This window comes from Prunus avium, chromosome 1, assembly GCF_965620075.1.
Source record: "Prunus avium chromosome 1, drPruAviu1.hap1.1, whole genome shotgun sequence".
Classification (NCBI taxonomy): domain Eukaryota; kingdom Viridiplantae; phylum Streptophyta; class Magnoliopsida; order Rosales; family Rosaceae; genus Prunus; species Prunus avium.
The window spans coordinates 4,204,354-4,223,877 of record NC_142284.1 but is presented as its reverse complement, the minus strand read 5'-3'; the positions used below and the strand labels follow the sequence as shown (position 1 = coordinate 4,223,877).

The 19,524-nt window shown below is 35.0% G+C and overlaps 2 protein-coding genes across 2 annotated transcripts; both read left to right on the top strand.

Annotated features, from left to right (window-relative positions):
* Positions 1-5,467: 5,467 nt before the first annotated feature.
* On the top strand, positions 5,468-6,600 carry LOC148297170 (putative glutathione S-transferase). Its single transcript, XM_088246847.1, has 2 exons — positions 5,468-5,985; positions 6,072-6,600. Exons 1-2 carry the CDS (start codon positions 5,677-5,679, stop codon positions 6,441-6,443), a joined length of 681 nt encoding a protein of 226 aa, XP_088102973.1. The 5' UTR covers positions 5,468-5,676; the 3' UTR covers positions 6,444-6,600.
* Positions 6,601-8,031: 1,431 nt separating this feature from the next.
* LOC110750902 (putative glutathione S-transferase) lies at positions 8,032-9,034 on the top strand. Its single transcript, XM_021951287.2, has 2 exons — positions 8,032-8,414; positions 8,503-9,034. The coding sequence occupies exons 1-2, from the start codon at positions 8,106-8,108 to the stop codon at positions 8,872-8,874; spliced, it is 681 nt and encodes a 226-aa protein (XP_021806979.1). The 5' UTR covers positions 8,032-8,105; the 3' UTR covers positions 8,875-9,034.
* Positions 9,035-19,524: the final 10,490 nt, after the last annotated feature.

Below are 19,524 nucleotides of genomic sequence, written 5' to 3'. Positions count from 1 at the left end.
TGGGGTGAGCTGTCATCCTTGCCCCAATCCCAAAATTGTTGAGGTTATGTGGCATCCCCCTTGTTTTGGCTCTGTCAAAATTAATACTGATGGAGCTCGCAAAAGCGACTCTGGTAAAGCAGGTAGTGGTGGTGTGTTTCATGATTATTAGGGCCATGTTCTTGGGGCATTTTCGGCCAATTTAGATGTTCCTAGTGCAGTTCATGCTGAAGTTTTAGCGGTCATAAAGGCCATTGAGCTTGCTTGCCTACATGCTTGGCATAATGTTTGGATTGAAACTGATTCGTTGTTAGTTACTAAATTCTTTCACTCTCCACATTTGGTCCATTGGCTTCTACGAGTTGATTGGAAAAATTGCTTGCATCGTCTCCAACACATGTCATTTAAGATTTCTCATATCTTTCGTGAGGGTAATCATGCTGCTGATGCTTTGGTGAATCATGGTGCTTTGGGCTCTAGTTTAATTTGGTGGGATACTGCACCTTCTTTTATTTTGCCTTTTTGTCAGCGGGACCGGCTAGGCATGCCTAATGACCGATTCTCCTAGGTTCTTTTGTTTACTCTTTCAGAGTTTTGGTCTCTTAGGTCAGCATGTTGTTGTGCTTTTCTGTCATTGTCTTTCTCTTCTGCAGGGTTTGGTTCGGTCCCCCCTATTGTTCTTTTATGTTTTTGTTTCTTATTAATAAATTATGATCAAGGGGACGGGCGGGGGGCTTCCATAGTGTTGGTCCCCTCTTTGAGGGTGGTGGATGTTGAAGATAAATGTGGACCTCCCAACATAATTTCACCATCACTAATTAAATAATGGGGTTTTATTATTTTAGGTTTGACCCATTCGAGACGCAAGTCTCTTAATTACAATCCCTTGCTTCAAGGGAAAACCCTTTGATTCCATCATAAAGAAACAAAACGTGTGTGTTTGGTTTTGCAGCTACCCCTAAGTCGAACCTCAGGATGCCTACGTATCCCTTGCGAGAATCAAGCCACTCGTAGTTCAAAGATTCGCAATGAATAAATGACTCATTGCAAAAAATGGAATTTGAATGAATTTGATTGAAAAAACGTTTGAGTGAATTTAGCTGAATAAACCAGGGATTCGATTTTGATGTGTGTTTGGGATGAATTTGGTTAAAAAATGAACCAAGGATTCAATTTGGATTTGAGATTTGGATGGTTGCATCTAGATTGAGTCTCTAGATTGCCTACGTACCCTTTCAAAGGGATCAAACCAACGTAGTTCGGAATTGATTTGAAAATTAATGGGTAAGTGTGGCCCACTAATTAAGAATTTGTGTCTTTGAGACAGTCTGAAGATTTTGAGATTTTCATAGGTAAATAACCCGTGAGAAAAATTGAAAATTAATGGGTAAGTGTGGCCCACTAATTGAGAATTTGTGTTTGAGAGATTTGAATTTAATCTCATTGAAATTTGCATGGGTAGATGACCCATGAGAAAATTTGGAATGGTTTTGTCCCATTTTTCATGGGTAGATGACCCATGGGGAAAACTGGATGGTTTTGTACCATCTTTCTTGTTGTCAATGTCCAAGAAAAATAATGAGCAATTTTGATTAACCCACTAATTTTCTAAAATTGACATTTGCACTTGGAAAAGTGTTTTTTTTGGCGAATTTGGTTAGGATAAACCAGATATTCAAATTTGGTTGCGGTTGCGTCTATTGGAGTGCTAGACTGCCTACGTACCCTTGACGGGATCAAACCGACGTAATTCCAATATGATTTAATTTGCGTTGTTTTGTACCACTTGGGCCTTTGATGTGGTTTTGTACCACTTGGGCTTCAATTTGTTGATTTGGGAATTAATGGGCATTTTAGAATTTAAGCCCATTAATCCATCTTTTGTGGACTTGAGACTTTGCACCAACTGTTCGCCAACTGGATCTTTTAATGGATAAGTCCGTTGAGCTTGAGACTTGCAAAGGGCCCACTATATTTCAGACCATGAAGTCTTGAAAAAAAATGAGACTTGAGATCATCGGGTTTTGAGATTTGAGACGAGCCCATTGTGAGTATGAGACCATTATATCATGGGCCATCGAATCTTGTAATTTCGTGTTGGGCCTATTGCTGTCAACGATTTGGTAACGAGCTTAAACCTTCGCAAGTCTTTAGCTTTCTTGATCACGTTTTCTAAGCTCGAGGAAACAACCCACATGGTCTTTCCACTTGCAAACTGAGGTCTTTTGTGACCTTTGGCTATTTTGTTTGCTTTTTTTTTTTTTATCTTGAGTCTCATTTTTGTGCAGGTGGCGTTGGAACAAAAGGGAATAAAACCACTTTCTTCTCATTTTCATGAGGAGGGTTCACCACCGCAGGCTTTTATTCTTTTTCCCTTCTGGTTACATTCAGCAAAACATAGTAAATCGAAGGCCTTGCTTTGCTCCAGCGGGGCGCCTAACAGATTGGTGCCATTAACAAGTGCCCTTTAATTTGATTAAGACACCTAAGGATAAGAATCCTTGTCCAAGTAGAGCCTGAATTAAGCTCATTGTTGATTTGGAACTCCTGGATCATCCAGTAAAGTAAACTTCTTGTCCATATAGGATTAGGCTATATGTGTTTTTCTTATAAAAAACACATGAGCACCAGCAAACAGCAACAAAACGAAAGACTTAATATTATTTTTCGTTTGCTTCTCCAGACCAGCACATAGCTTTGCTCAAGCCACCTGTTGCACCATCAAAAAGAAGAAACAGATTGTTTCTTCTCCTCTGAGACACTACTACAAAAAAGGCAAAAGACAACGGGAATTCACTGTTGTGTATCGGGTTTTCAAACCATCGTGAAATCGACCGACATCTTTTCCAAAGTAAAATCACGACGGTAAATCACCATCGTTGTTATAACAAACAACGTCATTAACAAAAAACAACCGACGTCTGTATACTGAAAAATGAGCCAAAAAATTGTCAAGGATAAGAATAGACGACCTATTTTATACAAAAAAACGTCGTGTAAATAAATACAATACGTCTTTAAATAAATAAAATACGACGTTATTAAAACATACTACGTCTCATCTATTTATATCACCGTCGTGAAATGATTTTTCCACTTCGTTTTTTCCATTAATATTGACGTGGAAATAGCGGTTAGGGTAATTACTTACGACACATGTATTTCTATAAACGACGTTATATTGAATAAACAACGTCGTCCACAACTAAAAGACAACCGTGTTTCAGAATTTATACGTCATCTTTAAACACAAAACCGTCGCCTAATATTTTTGAAACGGCACAAATTTTCAGTCGATCGCCGTATAAATTTATATTAACAACATGATCTGAAAATAAACGACGTGGAAAATATGTTAGGCTCATGACTTACGACATATTTATTTATATAAACGACGTATTATTTTATATACAACGTCGTCATCACGTAAAAGACAGCCGTGTTTCTAAAAAATATATTTAACGACATAAGAATAAAAAAGAGACGCGGATATTCCCATATAACGTTGTTTTTGTAAAAGAACGACGTCCAAATATCATTTTACGTCGACAAATCTACCTCTGGATTTCAAATAACGTCGTGAATTGTTAATTTTTCACTTCGTTTATGACATAACAAGCGACGTGGTAAAATTTTAAGACGACGATTTTTGAGTTGTTACGGACGAGTTCATGATCTAAGATATCGTCTTTTGTAACGTTCAAGTTCGATATCTCGCCTTTTAGACGTCGGTATTATGGTACTGGAGTCATGTTACTTGTAATTATATGTCGGCTCTTTATGCTTCTCCGACATGATATCGTTAATAACTGTTTCACAATACCGTCATCTTTCTTCAATTTTACTTCGCTTTCAGACGTCTGTTTCCATAATCTTCCTTTTCTTCTATTATATATATATATATATATATATATATATATATATATATATATATATATATATATATACTTTGTTTCCATGTAGCTGACGTCTCTCTTTGAATATGCAGGTTGAGAAAGTGCTTTGCTGTAGGCCACGTTGAGAGCTTTAGGAGCAGTTTGTCTTCTTGCTTCATAAAGACAAATTTGGGTTGAGTATTTGCTTTGTCTTCTTCAATATTGAGAGCTTTTTCTTTACTCATTTTTCCAATCAAAGCTGACCGCTAATTTTGATTCAAGAGGGGGAGGGGCTGTGCGACACAGCCCCCTTCTTTTATTTCATCACCCTTCTTCTTCTTTTTTTTTTACATTGCCCCTTATTTTGTCTCTTTGCACAAAAAACAGGACCAGCCACCATATTTCTTTTACTTCTTTACTCCCCTTTTTAATCAAAGCAGATCAAAAGAGGATGGCTGTGCGAACAACCCCCTTTTATTTTTTTTAAGCTCCTCTTTGTTTTGTTTCTTTGCAAACCCACCATTTTTATTTTGTTCCATTATCTCTTCTTCTGCTGGCTCTCTGCATTTGGAACCATTTAATCGGAGCTTTTTCTAAACCCTTGAAATCATCATGGAAGACAATCTTCCCTGCTGGTGGTGGACTGAAAACATTGATGGAATTATTTGAACGGAGCCAAGCCTTGGAGAGATTCTTAACTTTGTTTATGATGATTGAAATCATCATAGCCAAGAATCTCTGTGGATTGATCAAACAAACTGCTGGAATTATTTGAGCGGAGCCAAGCCTTGGAGAGATTCTTAACTTTGTTTATGATGATTAAAATCATCATAGCCAAGAATCTCTGTGTATTGATCAAACAAACTGGTTCAGATCGTATCCTCGGAAATACTTGAGCAGAGCTGTCCCTTTGAGAGATTCCTGGCCCTTTTCATGATGATAGAAATCGTCATAGCCAGGAACCCTTGAGTTGAATGAAACCTGCAGTCTTGAGCAAAAAAACCAGAAAATTGTGCCATGAAACTAATTTCTTTTACCTTGAAATGGATCTTCCCTTTCTGAAGTGTGCTTGCTAATTTTTCCTTCCTGCGGCTGTTCTCCTCTTTGCCTTATGTCCTCCTTTTTTTATCATAGGCATGACTCTTTTATAGACCACGAGATTTGAGGAGTTTGAGTTGAAGTGAATAGCCACTTCTCGGCTGGGATGCTTATCTTTCAGTGTTTGATACTTGACAAACACTTATATTTTTTTGATAAACTTGCAGGGAAGAATATTTCAGTCCCATTCAAATACAAGTTTACGGCTTACATTTTATTTTATTTTATTTTAAATGGGTTGCCACCCCTTTTTTTTTCGTGAAAAATTCACGTCCAACAGACGTAAAAATTATCGTTTCAATAGTAGATGTTTGTGCATCCGATGACCGATACGGAGGAGCTAATCTCGCCTAATCCTTTGGTTTATTTTTTAAATTAAAAAAAAAAAGATTTTGGTTTGTTTATTCCATTTTCAACTTTGAAACTTATCGCAAACCTTATGGATAATAATAATTAGAAATGTTCAAAGATAAGACCCAGAAAGGTGATTAATTAACTACTCATGAAAAGCTATAAGGTCAGGTGAGCACATAATTTAATATCATCAAAATGAAGACATTTTAAAGATTTTGGTTTGTTTATTCCATTTTCAACTTTGAAACTTATCGTCCAAGCATAGGAGATTGCGACATATTTCTATATATGTATAACTGAATTTATCTGGCACCAAGAGAGGAGAGACTCTAAACCCATTTGTTTCAAATTAACATCTCACCACAAAACAATGGCAGAAGTGAAGCTGCTGGGATTTTGGCCAAGCTTTTTTGTTCACAGGGTGATATGGGCTCTAAAGCTCAAGGGTGTGAGCTATGAGTACATAGAGGAAGACCTTTCAAACAAGAGCCAGTTGCTCTTGCAGTCCAACCCAGTTTACAAGAAGGTGCCAGTGCTTGTCCATGGAGGCAAGACGATTGCTGAGTCCCTCATCATCCTCGAATACATCGAAGAAACATGGCCAGAGAAGCCATTGCTTCCAAAAGATCCTCATGAAAAAGCCCTTGCTCGATTTTGGATACAATTTGGAGTAGAGAAGGTAATTAATTACATTTTACGCGTAGGAGACTCTGAATTTGAAAACATATTGACATCGATCTCTTCTTTTTTTGTTCTCCTTTCCAGATAAGGCCCAGCCTTGGTGCATATTTTCGAGCTGTTGGAGACGAAGAACAAGAAAAGGCAACAAAAGAGTTGCATGAAGCTCTAAAAATCTTGGAAGAACAAGTCCTTGGAGACAAAATATTCTTCGGCGGCGACACTATTGGTCTGGGGGACATTGCCTGTGGAGCTCTGAGTTACTGGTTTGAATGCGTGGAAGAAGCAGTAGGGAAAAAAGTGCTAGAACCAGGCACTCTGCCTCGCTTGCATGCATGGGCTCAGAATTTTAAGCAAGTGCCTGTGATCAAAGAGAGCCTGCCTGATCATGGAAGACTGCTTGACTATGTGAAACATACAAGAGAGAAGTTTGTCTTGGCCAAAAGCACTGCCCAGTAGTCATATTGGCTCTAGCTTTTTGCATAGGGTCATGGCTCATATATGTATGTGTGTAATATTATTGTGTGCTTATTTTATCCAATTTCAACTTCATGTACCAAATTATTCTTTTCAAAAGGGAGTAGTGCCCTTGGAATAAAAATGAATATTTTATTTTTATTTTTATAAATAAATATCCTTGAATGCAAAGTAAATATCCTTAATCACTTGAGCTACAAGATCCTTGCCCTTGGAGTGAAAAAAGAAGTTTTAATGGCCAGTTCCTATATGGTAATTCTACTTATGATATGTTTACCTCTCAGGAAGGAATGGTGCAAACCATAAATTAAGGAACTTAAATAGGAAAATAAAGGAATTAGAATCGGGGAACTTGGTTAATGGTAATTTTACTTATAGCATGTTTACCATATGGCACGTGTACTGTTACTCTGCCGGTACCACACCCATGCCAAGGTTGTTACTAATTTTGCCTCTCGTACAGATCCCAGCATCACCGGCCGACGAAGAATGACAACGACTGCGAGCATGCCTACTTTATAATTGACTCTATTTTTTGGACATCAACATAACATAATAAAAATAATTAACGAAAACGAAAGGCAATGACCATTTGACCCAGTTGATGTCTGGCCCTCTACTTTATTGGATAAGGTCCTGACCATGTCTGGCCCTCTACTTTATTGGATAAGGTCTTGACCTCAAATATCACTGTCAAAATAATTTCAAATTTTCCATTCGGTGGATGTAGAACTTTTAAAAAGATAGAAATTTGAGAAAGAAAAAAGAGATACATATCCCAAGGGGTTTCTTTCCTCCTAATGTTATAAAAAAGAAAAAAACGAAAAAGAAAAGAAGGGCATGTCACTTTCATTCATTTTCCAAGCAGGACTAACATTTCATTTTGTCTTACCACTAAAGCCAAGTCAAAATTCAGAGAGTATTATATTAGCAACCAAAATTTAGACTGCTATAATATATATACGACGGAGCCGATTCGGGATGTGACATCCTCAATTTTAAGGAGTCAAGCTTTTTTCTGTCATAAAAATCAACAAACACTAAACTCATAAATAACACGTATTTACACCAGAAATCTATTATTCCTAAAATCTCACTTTTGGTGTAATTTGCATTTTGAGAGTTTGTTCGCATTGAAAATAGGAAGCCTTGTATAATAGTTTAAACAATTCTGAACTTGTCCCATATGGATAGTAATTAGAAATGTTCAAAGATAAGACCCACAAAGGTCATTAATTAACTAGTCATGAAAAGCTATAAGGTCAGGTGAGCACATAATTTAATATCATCAAAATGAAGACATTTTAAAGATTTTGGTTTGTTTATTCCATTTTCAACTTTGAAACTTATCGCAAACCTATGGATAATAATAATTAGAAATGTTCAAAGATAAGACCCACAGAGGTGATTAATTGACTACTCAGGAAAAGCTATAAGGTTTAGGTGAGCACATAATTTAATATCATCAAAATGAAGACATTTTAAAGATTTTGGTTTGTTTATTCCCATTTTCAACTTTGAAACTTATCGCCCAAGCATAGGAGATTGCGACATATTTCTATATATATATATAACTGAATTTATCTGGCACCAAGAGAGGAGAGACTCTAAACCCATTTGTTTCAAACATCTCACCACAACACAATGGCAGAAGTGAAGCTGCTGGGATTTTGGCCAAGCATTTTTGTTCACAGAGTGATATGGGCTCTAAAGCTCAAGGGTGTGAGCTATGAGTACATAGAAGAAGATCTTTCAAACAAGAGCCAGTTGCTCTTGCAGTCCAACCCAGTTTACAAGAAGGTGCCAGTGCTTGTCCATGGCGGCAAGACGATTGCTGAGTCCTTCATCATCCTCGAATACATCGAAGAAACATGGCCAGAGAAGCCATTGCTTCCAAAAGATCCTCATGAAAAAGCCCTTGCTCGATTTTGGATACAATTTGGAGTAGAGAAGGTAATTAATTACATTTTACGTGTAGGAGGTTCTGAATTTGAAAACATATTGACATCGATCTCTTCTTTTTTTTTGTTCTCCTTTCCAGATACCGCCCCGCCTTAGTGCATATTTTCGAGCTGTTGGAGACGAAGAACAAGAAAAGGCAACAAAAGAGTTGCATGAAGCTCTAAAAATCTTGGAAGAACAAGGCCTTGGAGACAAAATATTCTTCGGCGGCGATACTATTGGTCTGGTGGACATTGCCCTTGGAGCTCTGAGCTACTGGTTTGAATGCGTGGAAGAAGCAGTAGGGAAAAAAGTGATAGAACCAGGCACTCTGCCTCGCTTGCACGCATGGGCTCAGAATTTTAAGCAAGTGCCTGTGATCAAAGAGAACCTGCCTGATCATGGAAGACTGCTTGACTATCAGAAACATAAAAGAGAGAAGTTTGTCTTGGCCAAAAGCACTGCCCAGTAGTCATATTGGCTCTAGCTTTTTGCATAGGGTCATGGCTCATATATATATGTGTATAATATTGTTGTGTGCTTATTTTATCCAATTTCAACTTCATGTACCAAATTATTCTGTTTCAAAAGGGCGTAGTGCCCTTGGAATAAAGATGAATATTTTATTTTTATTTTTATAAATAAATATCCTTGAGTGCAAAGTAAATATCCTTAACTACTTGAGCTACAGGGTCCTTGCCCTCGGAGTGAAAAAAGAAGTTTTAATGCCCGGTTCCTATAGGGTAATTCTACTTATGACATATTTACCTATCAGGAAGAAATGGTGCAAACCATGAATTAGGGAACTTAAATAGGAAAATCAAGGAATTAGAATCGGGGAACTTTGGTAATTTTACTTATAGTATGTTTACCATATGGCACGTGTACTATTACTCTGCCGATACCACACCCGTGCCAAGATTGTTACTAATTTTGCCTCTCGTACAGATCCCAGCATCACCGACCGACGAAGAATGACAACGACTGCGAGCAGTGGCGGATCCACATAGGGGCAAGAGGGGTCAATTGACCCCTGCAAACCCAGAATCTACCATAGGAGGCCAAGAACTTGACCCCTGAAAATTGCCCAGAAGGTGTTTGATGAAATGCCACAAAGAGGAAGCAGCCACAGCACCACAGGCAGTAAGCAGCAAGCAGCACGCAGAGCTCAACAGAGTCGTCTTTTTTTTCTCCCTATGTCAAAACGACGTCGTTCCACTTAAGAGTTTTTATATATAAAAAAAAAAACCCTTGCCAAAACGACGTCGTTTTGGCTAAGGTGTTTTTAAAAAAAAATTAAACTGCTGCCCGATAAAACCTACGAGTGCAGCTTGGAGAGGTACATGTTTCTCTCTCCTCCCTCTCTTTCTTTTTTATTGCTTTTCCTTCTCTCTTTTTATTTTTTCTTTTCTTTCTCTCTTCTCCCTTCTCCTCTTTGATGAAAAACCCTTTTTTATAATATTCATAATATTTTTCTTTATTTTCCTTATTTTATAATTAATACTCACAAATTCCTCAAATCCTGAGTGACAACTTCGTCTATAAAAGAAAATAAGAGGAAAACACAAAATAACAACTCAGGGGGAAAAAAAACTTGAAGAAAAATCCACCAATTTTCTTACCATGACTTATTTCAATCTAAAAAAAAATCAAAATGAAGCTCCCTTCGATTCTTGAAAGCTCATCAGATTTGAATTTATCTCTTGCTCCTCCTTTTTAACCTAGGAAACATCACTCGTAGGGTATCACATATTTTTGTCCTACAGCCGCAATATTTATAAATTTTCTTAGTGTCGTAATAAATTTAAAGTTGCTTACTCTATGCATTGAATCTTTGTAAGATTGTTTAATAATAATATGGTCTTAAATTTTTGTAGATTGGTTAATAATAATATGGTGCATTCTAGATTTGTCTAAAAAAATTTGTGAGCTTTTATACGTTGACCCCCGAAGAGGAAATTCCTGAATCTGCCACTAACTGCGAGCATGCCTACTTTATAATTTACTCTATTTTTTGGACATCAACATAACATAATAAAAATAATTAACGAGAACCAAAGGCAATGACCATATGACCCAGTTGATGTCTGGCCCTCTACTTTATTGGATAAGGTCCTGACCATGTCTGGCCCTCTACTTTATTGGATATGGTCCTGACCTCAAATATCACTGTCAAAATAATTTCAAAATTTCCATTCGGTGGATGTAGAACTTTTAAAAAGATAGAAATTTGAGAAAGAAAAAAGAGATGCATATCCCAAGGGGTTTCTTTCCTCCTAATGTTATAAAAAAAGAAAAAAACAAAAAAGAAAAGAAGGGCATGTCACTTTCATTCATTTTCCAAGCAGGACTAACATTTCATTTTGTCTTACCACTAAAGCCAAGTCAAAATTCAGAGAGTATTTTGTCTTACATATGCTACTCAGACGGTTTTCAAATTTTTTTTTTCTTTTTCAATGTTGAGTCTGTTTTTTTTTTTTTTGGTCAATAATTTAATTTTCAGTTTGTTAACAAGCATATGACGAAATTTCGGATTTAATTTTGATATTGATGTATGTTGATGCCGATTAAGACAATAGAATCACAATCACACACACATAAACATATGTTTTAGTGGTTCACCCATAATTGGGTTACTTCTACTGTATTTATAGTTTCTGTCTTTGTAGTTGGTATAATGAAAATGTTATTGCAAAGGGAAAAAAGAGACTTGAGTCCCTTGAGAGCAGGGACTCTGCCATTGGACCTGAAAATAGTGAGGCCTAAGACCTGGTGTCAAATTCATCAACATAGCAGAGTCATTCTGTAGTGAGGACCTTATATATGGCCTTTACGTGAGGTCCTATGTCCTAATCATTGGATCATGCTAACCAATTTGATCCAACAACTAACAAATTTAATCCAACGGTTAAGGGATAGGGCCTCACCTAAGGGCCATATATAAGGCCTTCATTATAGAATTCTTGTGACATAGCAATAGGTCCCGTCACTATAGAATGACTCCTCATTGTAAATGTAACATTTGATCATTGTGACTCACACATATATGTTAAAAAGCTAAGCCATAAGTAATGCCGACTTGTAAAACAAAGGATAGAGAACCAAATTTGCTCACCAAATGATTTGTTGGTATCTTATTTTTAAGAATTAAACGAGGTTTAAAGTAAGTTTATAGTTAAATATATAAATGAAATACTAACACAACATATAGTGAACATATAATTTGATAAATAAGTTTGTCCACGACGAGACCATATCAAATAGCTATATATATCATCAGTTTAAAATTTTAATAATTTGCATTACAAAATCAATACAAGTGCTTATATACTTTGAATTGTTATAAAACTAAGGGGAAATTGTAGAGAGAATTGGAAAGTAGAGGAAGACAATAGAAATTGTTCAATCAACTTGTATTTCTCATCTTGATAAGACCTCTTATTTATAGGCTTACAATGGTAAGAAGACATTAACAACTCATAAGTTACAAGCCCATAACTACGGTATTTAGTGTATAGGTTACATAGAATTAGAAAGGGTGAATGCTAAGAGGTATGGTGGTCATCCACCAACTCATGCATTTACAACACTCCCCCTTGGATGTCCACCATACAATTGACATAGTTGCCTCATTAAAAACCTTGCTAGAAAAACCCAGTGGGACAAAACCTAAGCAAAGGAAAAAAGAGTGCAACATTCTTCTGGATCATTGATATGGTGTTGGACGTGCTTATGCTGCCTCGTTAAAACCTTGATAGGAAAAACCCAGTGGGACAAAACCTAGTCCAAGGGAAAAGAGTACAGCGCATATATGTCCTATATGTAGAAAATTGTTGAATCCTCCCCCTGATGAATTACTCCCCTTGATGAGGACAAACTTGAATTATTTGAAGATACAACACAAATGATATTGATATCTCATTTTCCTCCAACAAAGCAAGCTTTGGTAATGCTTTATATAAAAACTTCTTCAATATCATCACTGGATGATGTATGTGTGTCATTCCTTTTAATCCCTGTTGAGGTTAGAGTAATACCAAAAATATCTAGACTATTTTCACAAATCCTTTCACATTAACAATTCTTAAAATAACATCATATTCTATAATATCATAGTAATATAAGCAAACTCATACGTTACCTTTACGAGGACAAGAGTATAAAATTGCATGATGTAATAAGCTATTCATATAAATTTTTGTATACTATGCTAGCATGTCATAGGCTCTTCAAGAGACCTAAATATTCTGATAACTTCTTTAAAAATCTGAATACGTTGCAACGATATTGAACTTGGTCTTGAACTCATAATTCAATCAAAGTACTCGCTGAGGCAATTAGATCACTTTCATTTCATGAAAATTGAGTATAGACATTGAGCTTCAAGCTCCTTAACTTCTTAGAGATTTTCTTTCAATAATTTATATAATGTATGACATTTTACATCTCTCAGAATTTATTCATATGTATTCTTCAAGAGATCGCTTCTGGCGATATGCTTAACTTCATAATCTTTTTAGATTTTTCATCTCAAATTCCTTTATCAAATCAGGAGAAGCCTTTGTAAACTCTTCAAGAGTTCTAACAAAATTCTTCATATATATACTGCAATGATGGTAAACTCATTTCCAAATTATTTATATATCATTTTTGTAATAGATATTCATTAAGACGATTATACCATATTCTTCCACAATACTTTAATCCACACAATGATCATTACAAACCATTATATTTTAAATCATTTGCTTCAGGCATTCTGAATCCTTCAGGAATTTTTATACACATAAATTTTTCATAAAAATGCATAACATAGCTGCATATGTTTACCATCATAATCCCATGTCTTTATTGGGAAACGTTGTGCCATATCATCAAGTGATTTATTTCACTTCATCTCAAACACCAGTTTGTAACATATACATTTTTATATCCTTTTGGTGTTTTAACTATAGGTTCAATAATTGCACTTTTTTCGGAAATATTCAACTTTACTGGACTGCCTCTTCCAATTGGCCAATCTTTGTTTACATTTGTCGACAATTATAACAAGTGGTGCAATATCATCATGTATAGCCCTTGATAACTTTAGTACGTACTATAAACCAATATATCATCAATTCATGATCCCACAATTCTCATGTGCATGCGCATGCATAATTTATAAGCATTTCATTGCTTTCATTATTTCTGGTACCAGTGCCACTTCAGAGGCTTTCATTGTCACTTCATGGACAAATATCTCTTCTAAGATGTATAATTTATAGAATGTGGATCATAACCTCTTCTAGAGTGTTATTTTGAGTAGGGCTTAAACTTTACAATTAATCTCCTCTTCTGAGGAATTAAGTCTTTGGAACCTATAGATCTGTCATGCTTCAGGTATCCAACAGCTTTTATGGGGAGTTCAATTTTTGCAATCTATAAATCTGTCATGCTTCAAGCATGCAACAACTTGGTTATTAGTAGTCACTAACTTTGTGTCTGTATTTGCTTCTAGTCATTTGACTTACAATCCTTTTTGTGTTTGAATATACTTCTAGCATTTATCTTTTATACCAATTTGTTTGATGAGACAATAATAAATATATTTCATAATCATTCACGTCGTTCTTTGTTCTTTCAGGAACAACCAAATCTCCCCCTAACGACGGGAATTTTGGTCTCATCAAAATAATACCAAGAATGTCATAAGTATTGTCATTCGGGGACCTTATTTCATGTCATAAGTATTGTCCTTCAAGAACCTTAATGCATTCAGCGTGCATCATATTAATATTGACATGTTAATGGGTTGTCCTTCTGGAACTTTAATCTATCCAATGTATTATCAATGTATTCAACTTGCAATCTTCAGAATTTGCATTGTATTTAATCATTTAGAAATAGATACATATCAGGATGATTCAAGCCTTTCCTCTATAATGGTCTTTTGTATATAATCCAAGTCATTCTTCTATAACGATATTTTGTACATAATGCAAGTCGTTCTTCTAGAACACTCTTTTGTACATAAAACATGTCGTTCTTATGGAACGATTTCTTGCATGCCATTCTTCCGGAATGGTCTTATCTTCTCATTTTGTGCTTTGAACTACAGGTTCAAATTAAATATAAAAATAATTAAAATTAAGAAGCAAGGAACTTGAAAGTTCCAATTAGAATTTGGTTACAATATTTTGATTCCATTGTGGAAAACATGATAAAGATAAAAGAAACAACGTTTGATTCTGAACTTCAGGTTCAATTAACATCTTATATATGTTATACCAGAACTGCAGGTTCTTGACAGGATATGAACTACAGGTTCATATTAATATTAATCTCAATAAAAATGATGAACTTTGGATATATATTAACATATATCTGGAACTGCAGGTTCGAGTACATATATCAAATTTAAAAAGAATTTTTGGTTTTGAACTTCATGTCCAAATTTGTATCAATATGATATTTTTCAAGGCAATAAAATAAAACGATAATAATAAAAATTTTAGAAAACATGAAATCCAAATAATGTCGAAACTTCAAGTTCTTGACATGATGTATATTTTTCAACCCATATTCATAATACATATGCACTTGTTGAAATATCAATTTGGAGGTTGACACAATTAGAACTTTAGGTTCTAGAATTTCCCTTTTTTTTTAATGCACATGTGGCCAAAACTTATAGTTTGGATTAGAGATAATAAGAACTTCGGGTTCTAAGATATTTGAACTTCGGGTCATATGAGGAACTTCACGTCCTTAAATATAAATTATTGAAATGAAAACAAATAACTAAATATAACAAGAAAAATAAAATAATAATTAAAATACTGTAATAAAATAAACTATTGGAACTTCTGGTTCCAGTTAAAGAAAATCAAAGAACTCCAAGTCTTGATTTGGTCTCTAAGAATTGCAAAACTCCAATTCCTTGTATAGATATTATATGGATTGATAACTAAGGGCTCGTTTGGTACGCGGGATTGTCATGGACTAGACTAAATATTGGGACTGTCTTGGACTGGATTGGCTTGGCATAAGCTGGATAAGACTTGTACTGTGTTTGGTGCACGATTGGACTAGGACTAAATTTTTTAACTTTGTTATTTTTAATTTTTTAAAAAAAGGCAAGTGGATTTATTTGTTTTGTTTTTTTAACTTCTCTTCTTTCTTTCTCTGTTGTTTTATCTTCTTCCAACCTGCGACTTCTTCAACTTCTTCTTCTCCCTCCTCTCTCCTTCTGCTCTTCTTCTCAATATCTATCTCTCTGCTTCTTAATTCAAAATTTTATACTCTCTCAATTTCCTATTTCACTATTTCTCTCTTCACCCTCCTCTCTCTTCAATAGCCGCATGCCCAAACCCCACAATCTAAATTTGGGAATTTGATTCTTTGAGGAAGCTTCTGCCGGGGTGGGTTTTTTGATGATGAATTGCTTGATGGTTAGCTATTGTTTTGTGAGGTTCTTCTCCTAATTTCATAAAAAGAAAAAGCGATTTGAATTAATTAATTTATTTCCTCCATTTGGGTTTTGTAGCAGAGAGAGAGAGAGAGAGAGAGAGAGAGAGCGCGCAGCTGACATGGATGAGGGTTGGAGGCCATGGCTGTGACGAGGTGTGTGCTTAGGTGGGAGGTGATGGCTGTGACAAGGTGTGTGGTGGGGTGAGAACTGATGGAAGAGATGAAGCATGAAGGCGTGGAGAAGGGAGGAAGTCGTGAGCGATGAGGAGGGGATTAGTTTGTCCCCACTTCACACACGGGTCTCACTAAGCCCAGTTAAGGAGGTGTTTTTGGTGGGCCCCAGATTATTAGTCCCATTTAAAACTAGAACCATATGACAACAAACATGGGATAATTTTTTATCCAAGCCAGTCCAAGTTAGGGAGGCATACCAAACGAGCCCTAAGAGACTTCGGGTCTTTCTTTAATTATATAATTTAGAGACTTCGGGTCCTTGCATAAAATAAAAATAACACTAAAGAAAAGAACTAAGTAAAAATAAAATACATCAAAAATTAAAATATTGCCATAAAATAAATTGTTGAAACTTCTGGTTCCAATGAAAAATAAATCAAAGAGCTTCAGGTCTTCATTTGCCTTTTAAGAATTGGGGAACTTCAAGTCCACAAATATTTATATTATAAGTATTGTCTTTTAAGAACTGGTCCTTACATTGCCGTAAAATAAATAGTTGAAACTTCTGGTTTCAATAAAAGTGATTGAAGAACTTCTGGTCTTTTATGCCTTTTGAGAAAAATGAGGAACTTCAAGTTCACAAATAGTTATTTTACAAGTATTGATATGGGAGATCTTCTTGTCCCAATTAATTGAAAATGAATTTAGGAATATGTAAACCTTAATTGACTATAAATAATATAGTATGCACCAATAATTTCCTCATATCACTTAGAACTTTTGGTTCTATAATTATCACATTGTTCAATATTTAAACTTCAAGTTTAAATTATTATGATATGGACTTCGGGTTCCAATATCTGAATTAACGAAATCCCTTTTTCATTCATGGTGCTAAAGTTGTTCACAATAAATTGAACACATTACTGTACAGTAAGATTTACAACTCAAACGAGACTACACACAGCTTATGAGTGTCTTCAAATTTATAAACCATAACAATGAGATAACCAACTAATATTTGGTATTGATCAACGTGGTTCACGTTAACATTTAATCACCTTTTCACTTTGTGAACCATAAAATTATATATGTACATACACATATATAAAAGGATTTTCTTGCCTTTTTAGATGTATAGAAATTGTAGCTTCTGGCTCATTCCTTTACATGTATAGAATTTAGGATTTTCAAGTCCTTCATTAAATATATTGAGGATCAAGATCTTCAGGTCTTAATTTCCCCCCCCCCTTTTTTTTTCTTTTTCAACTCCATCATAATACACATAGAGTGTAACCTATATTATCTTTTCGTTTCGTATAAATGGGCATTGATTGCTTCTGGAAATTATGATTTCAGTTATATTATATATATAACTGTAAGTATCAATATTATATTACCATTGTAAAACGAAATTAACTAATAACCCAACATAAATAAAATAAAACAAAATGAGTAAAGTGGTATAAACGAGGAATAAAATAAATAAATTAAAGACTATGAAATTCCAAGTTAATCTAATATTAATGTGGATTCAATATGTAGATAAAACTACAAGTTTAAGAATTGGATTTCCAACCAATTCAGGTTCATATAGGCACAAATAAGTAATGAACTTCAGGTTCATATATAGTATTAAGATCCATGAAAAACTATGAACTTCAGGTTCATATCAACATATATTCGAAACTTCAAGTTCGAATACATAGATCTAAATAAATTGAATTAATAGTTGTGCTTTGAACTTCATACTCAAATCGATGTATATGCATTCGAAACTTCTGGTTCGGGTTCTTGACATATGTAGACCTCATGGAATTCTGATTTTGATTAATACAAAATCAAGGAGTTTCATGTCCTTATGTGCTCTTTACGGAACTTAACAACCTCAATTATTTGGAATCAAAGAACTTCAGGTTTTGATTCAATCTAAAGGACTCTAGGTCCTAATCAAGTTATATGATGAGGATCGAGGAACTTCGGGTCCTGATCTTTTGTATAATACAAACTCATTATAATAATTAAGATCATACTTAAGATCAAATAAACAAACAAATAAAAAAAACATGGCATTATATTCATGTGTAATAAGAATAAGGATTTTTTTTCTTAAATGAGCATGATGAAGTCTGATGGTGAGTACAAAGAAACTCTATACTATGTGATGACTCTAGCTCATATAAAAAGAAAGAAAATTCAGAGAAAGAATACATACCAAGAGCAATGTCGTGCTGATAACGTGTTATAAAACTAAGGGAAAATTGTAGAGAGAATTGGGAAGTAGAGGAAGACAATATAAATTGTTCAATCAACTTGTATTTCTCATCTTGATAAGACCTCTTATTTATAGGCTTACAATGGTAAGAAGACATTAACAACTCATAAGTTACAAGCCCATAACTATGGTATTTAGTGTATAGGTTACATAGAATTAGAAAGGGTGAATGCTAGGAGGTATGGTGGTCATCCACCAACTCATGCATTTACAACATGAATTTATTTATCAGGCTCCCATTTTTGGTGCATTCTTCGAATTAACTGCCGGGGAAGAGCGAGAAAAGACAATAAAAGCAGTATTGGAAACCCTGAAAATATTGGAAGAGCAAGGCCTCGGAGACAAGAAGTTTTTTGGGGGTGAAACTATAAGCTTGGTAGACACATAACACATGGTTGGTTGCCTCACTGGTTTGAGGCCATTGAAGAAATGGTTGGTGTCAAGGTTCTGGAGGCAAGCACTTTGCCTCGGCTGCATGCATGGGTTCAGAATTTCAAGCAAGTTCCTGTGATCAAAGACAACCTTCCTGACTACCAAAAATTGCTGGCCCATATGACACGCCTGAGGAAATCTCGTGTCCCTGATCAAGTCTGAAACCTACCAAGTCATATGTATATTTTGTATGCTCTATGAATTCCTTTGTTTTCAATTTGTATGCTCAGTATGGACCAATGTTTATCATGATGAAGCAATGTCATAAAACAATTTTTTAACTAAACTTCATCATGTATCACATCATCAAAAAATTACACTTGCGGGAAATTGAGCTCCACTAGCCGAAGGTTTCTATATCGCAGTCAAATAAATAATAAGAATGTTCGGTTTATTTTTAATATCAATTTTTTGTTTTGTTTTGTTGTGTGACATAAGTGATAATGAGAGGACACATGTTCTTAGCGGTAAGGGTTACTGCCACTTAAGCTACAAGCCCCTTGTTGTTAATCAATATCTCGAGTCAAATTTGATACGATAAATTCATAAATTTGGACCCTATGCTATAACACTTAGAAATTATAATATTTTTGAAAACAAAGTCCTGAAATTTGGTAATACAAAAAATTCAAGAATCAATTTTTTTTTATTTAAATATTTTCACCAAAGAAAAAACCCTTGAGGCATCAAAAATTACACTAACACCTCTTTCAAATTGTTTTCACAAAACCCCTTTTAGTAATTTTTGATATCCACAACTAAGTTACTATTGTCTGTAATCATACAGCA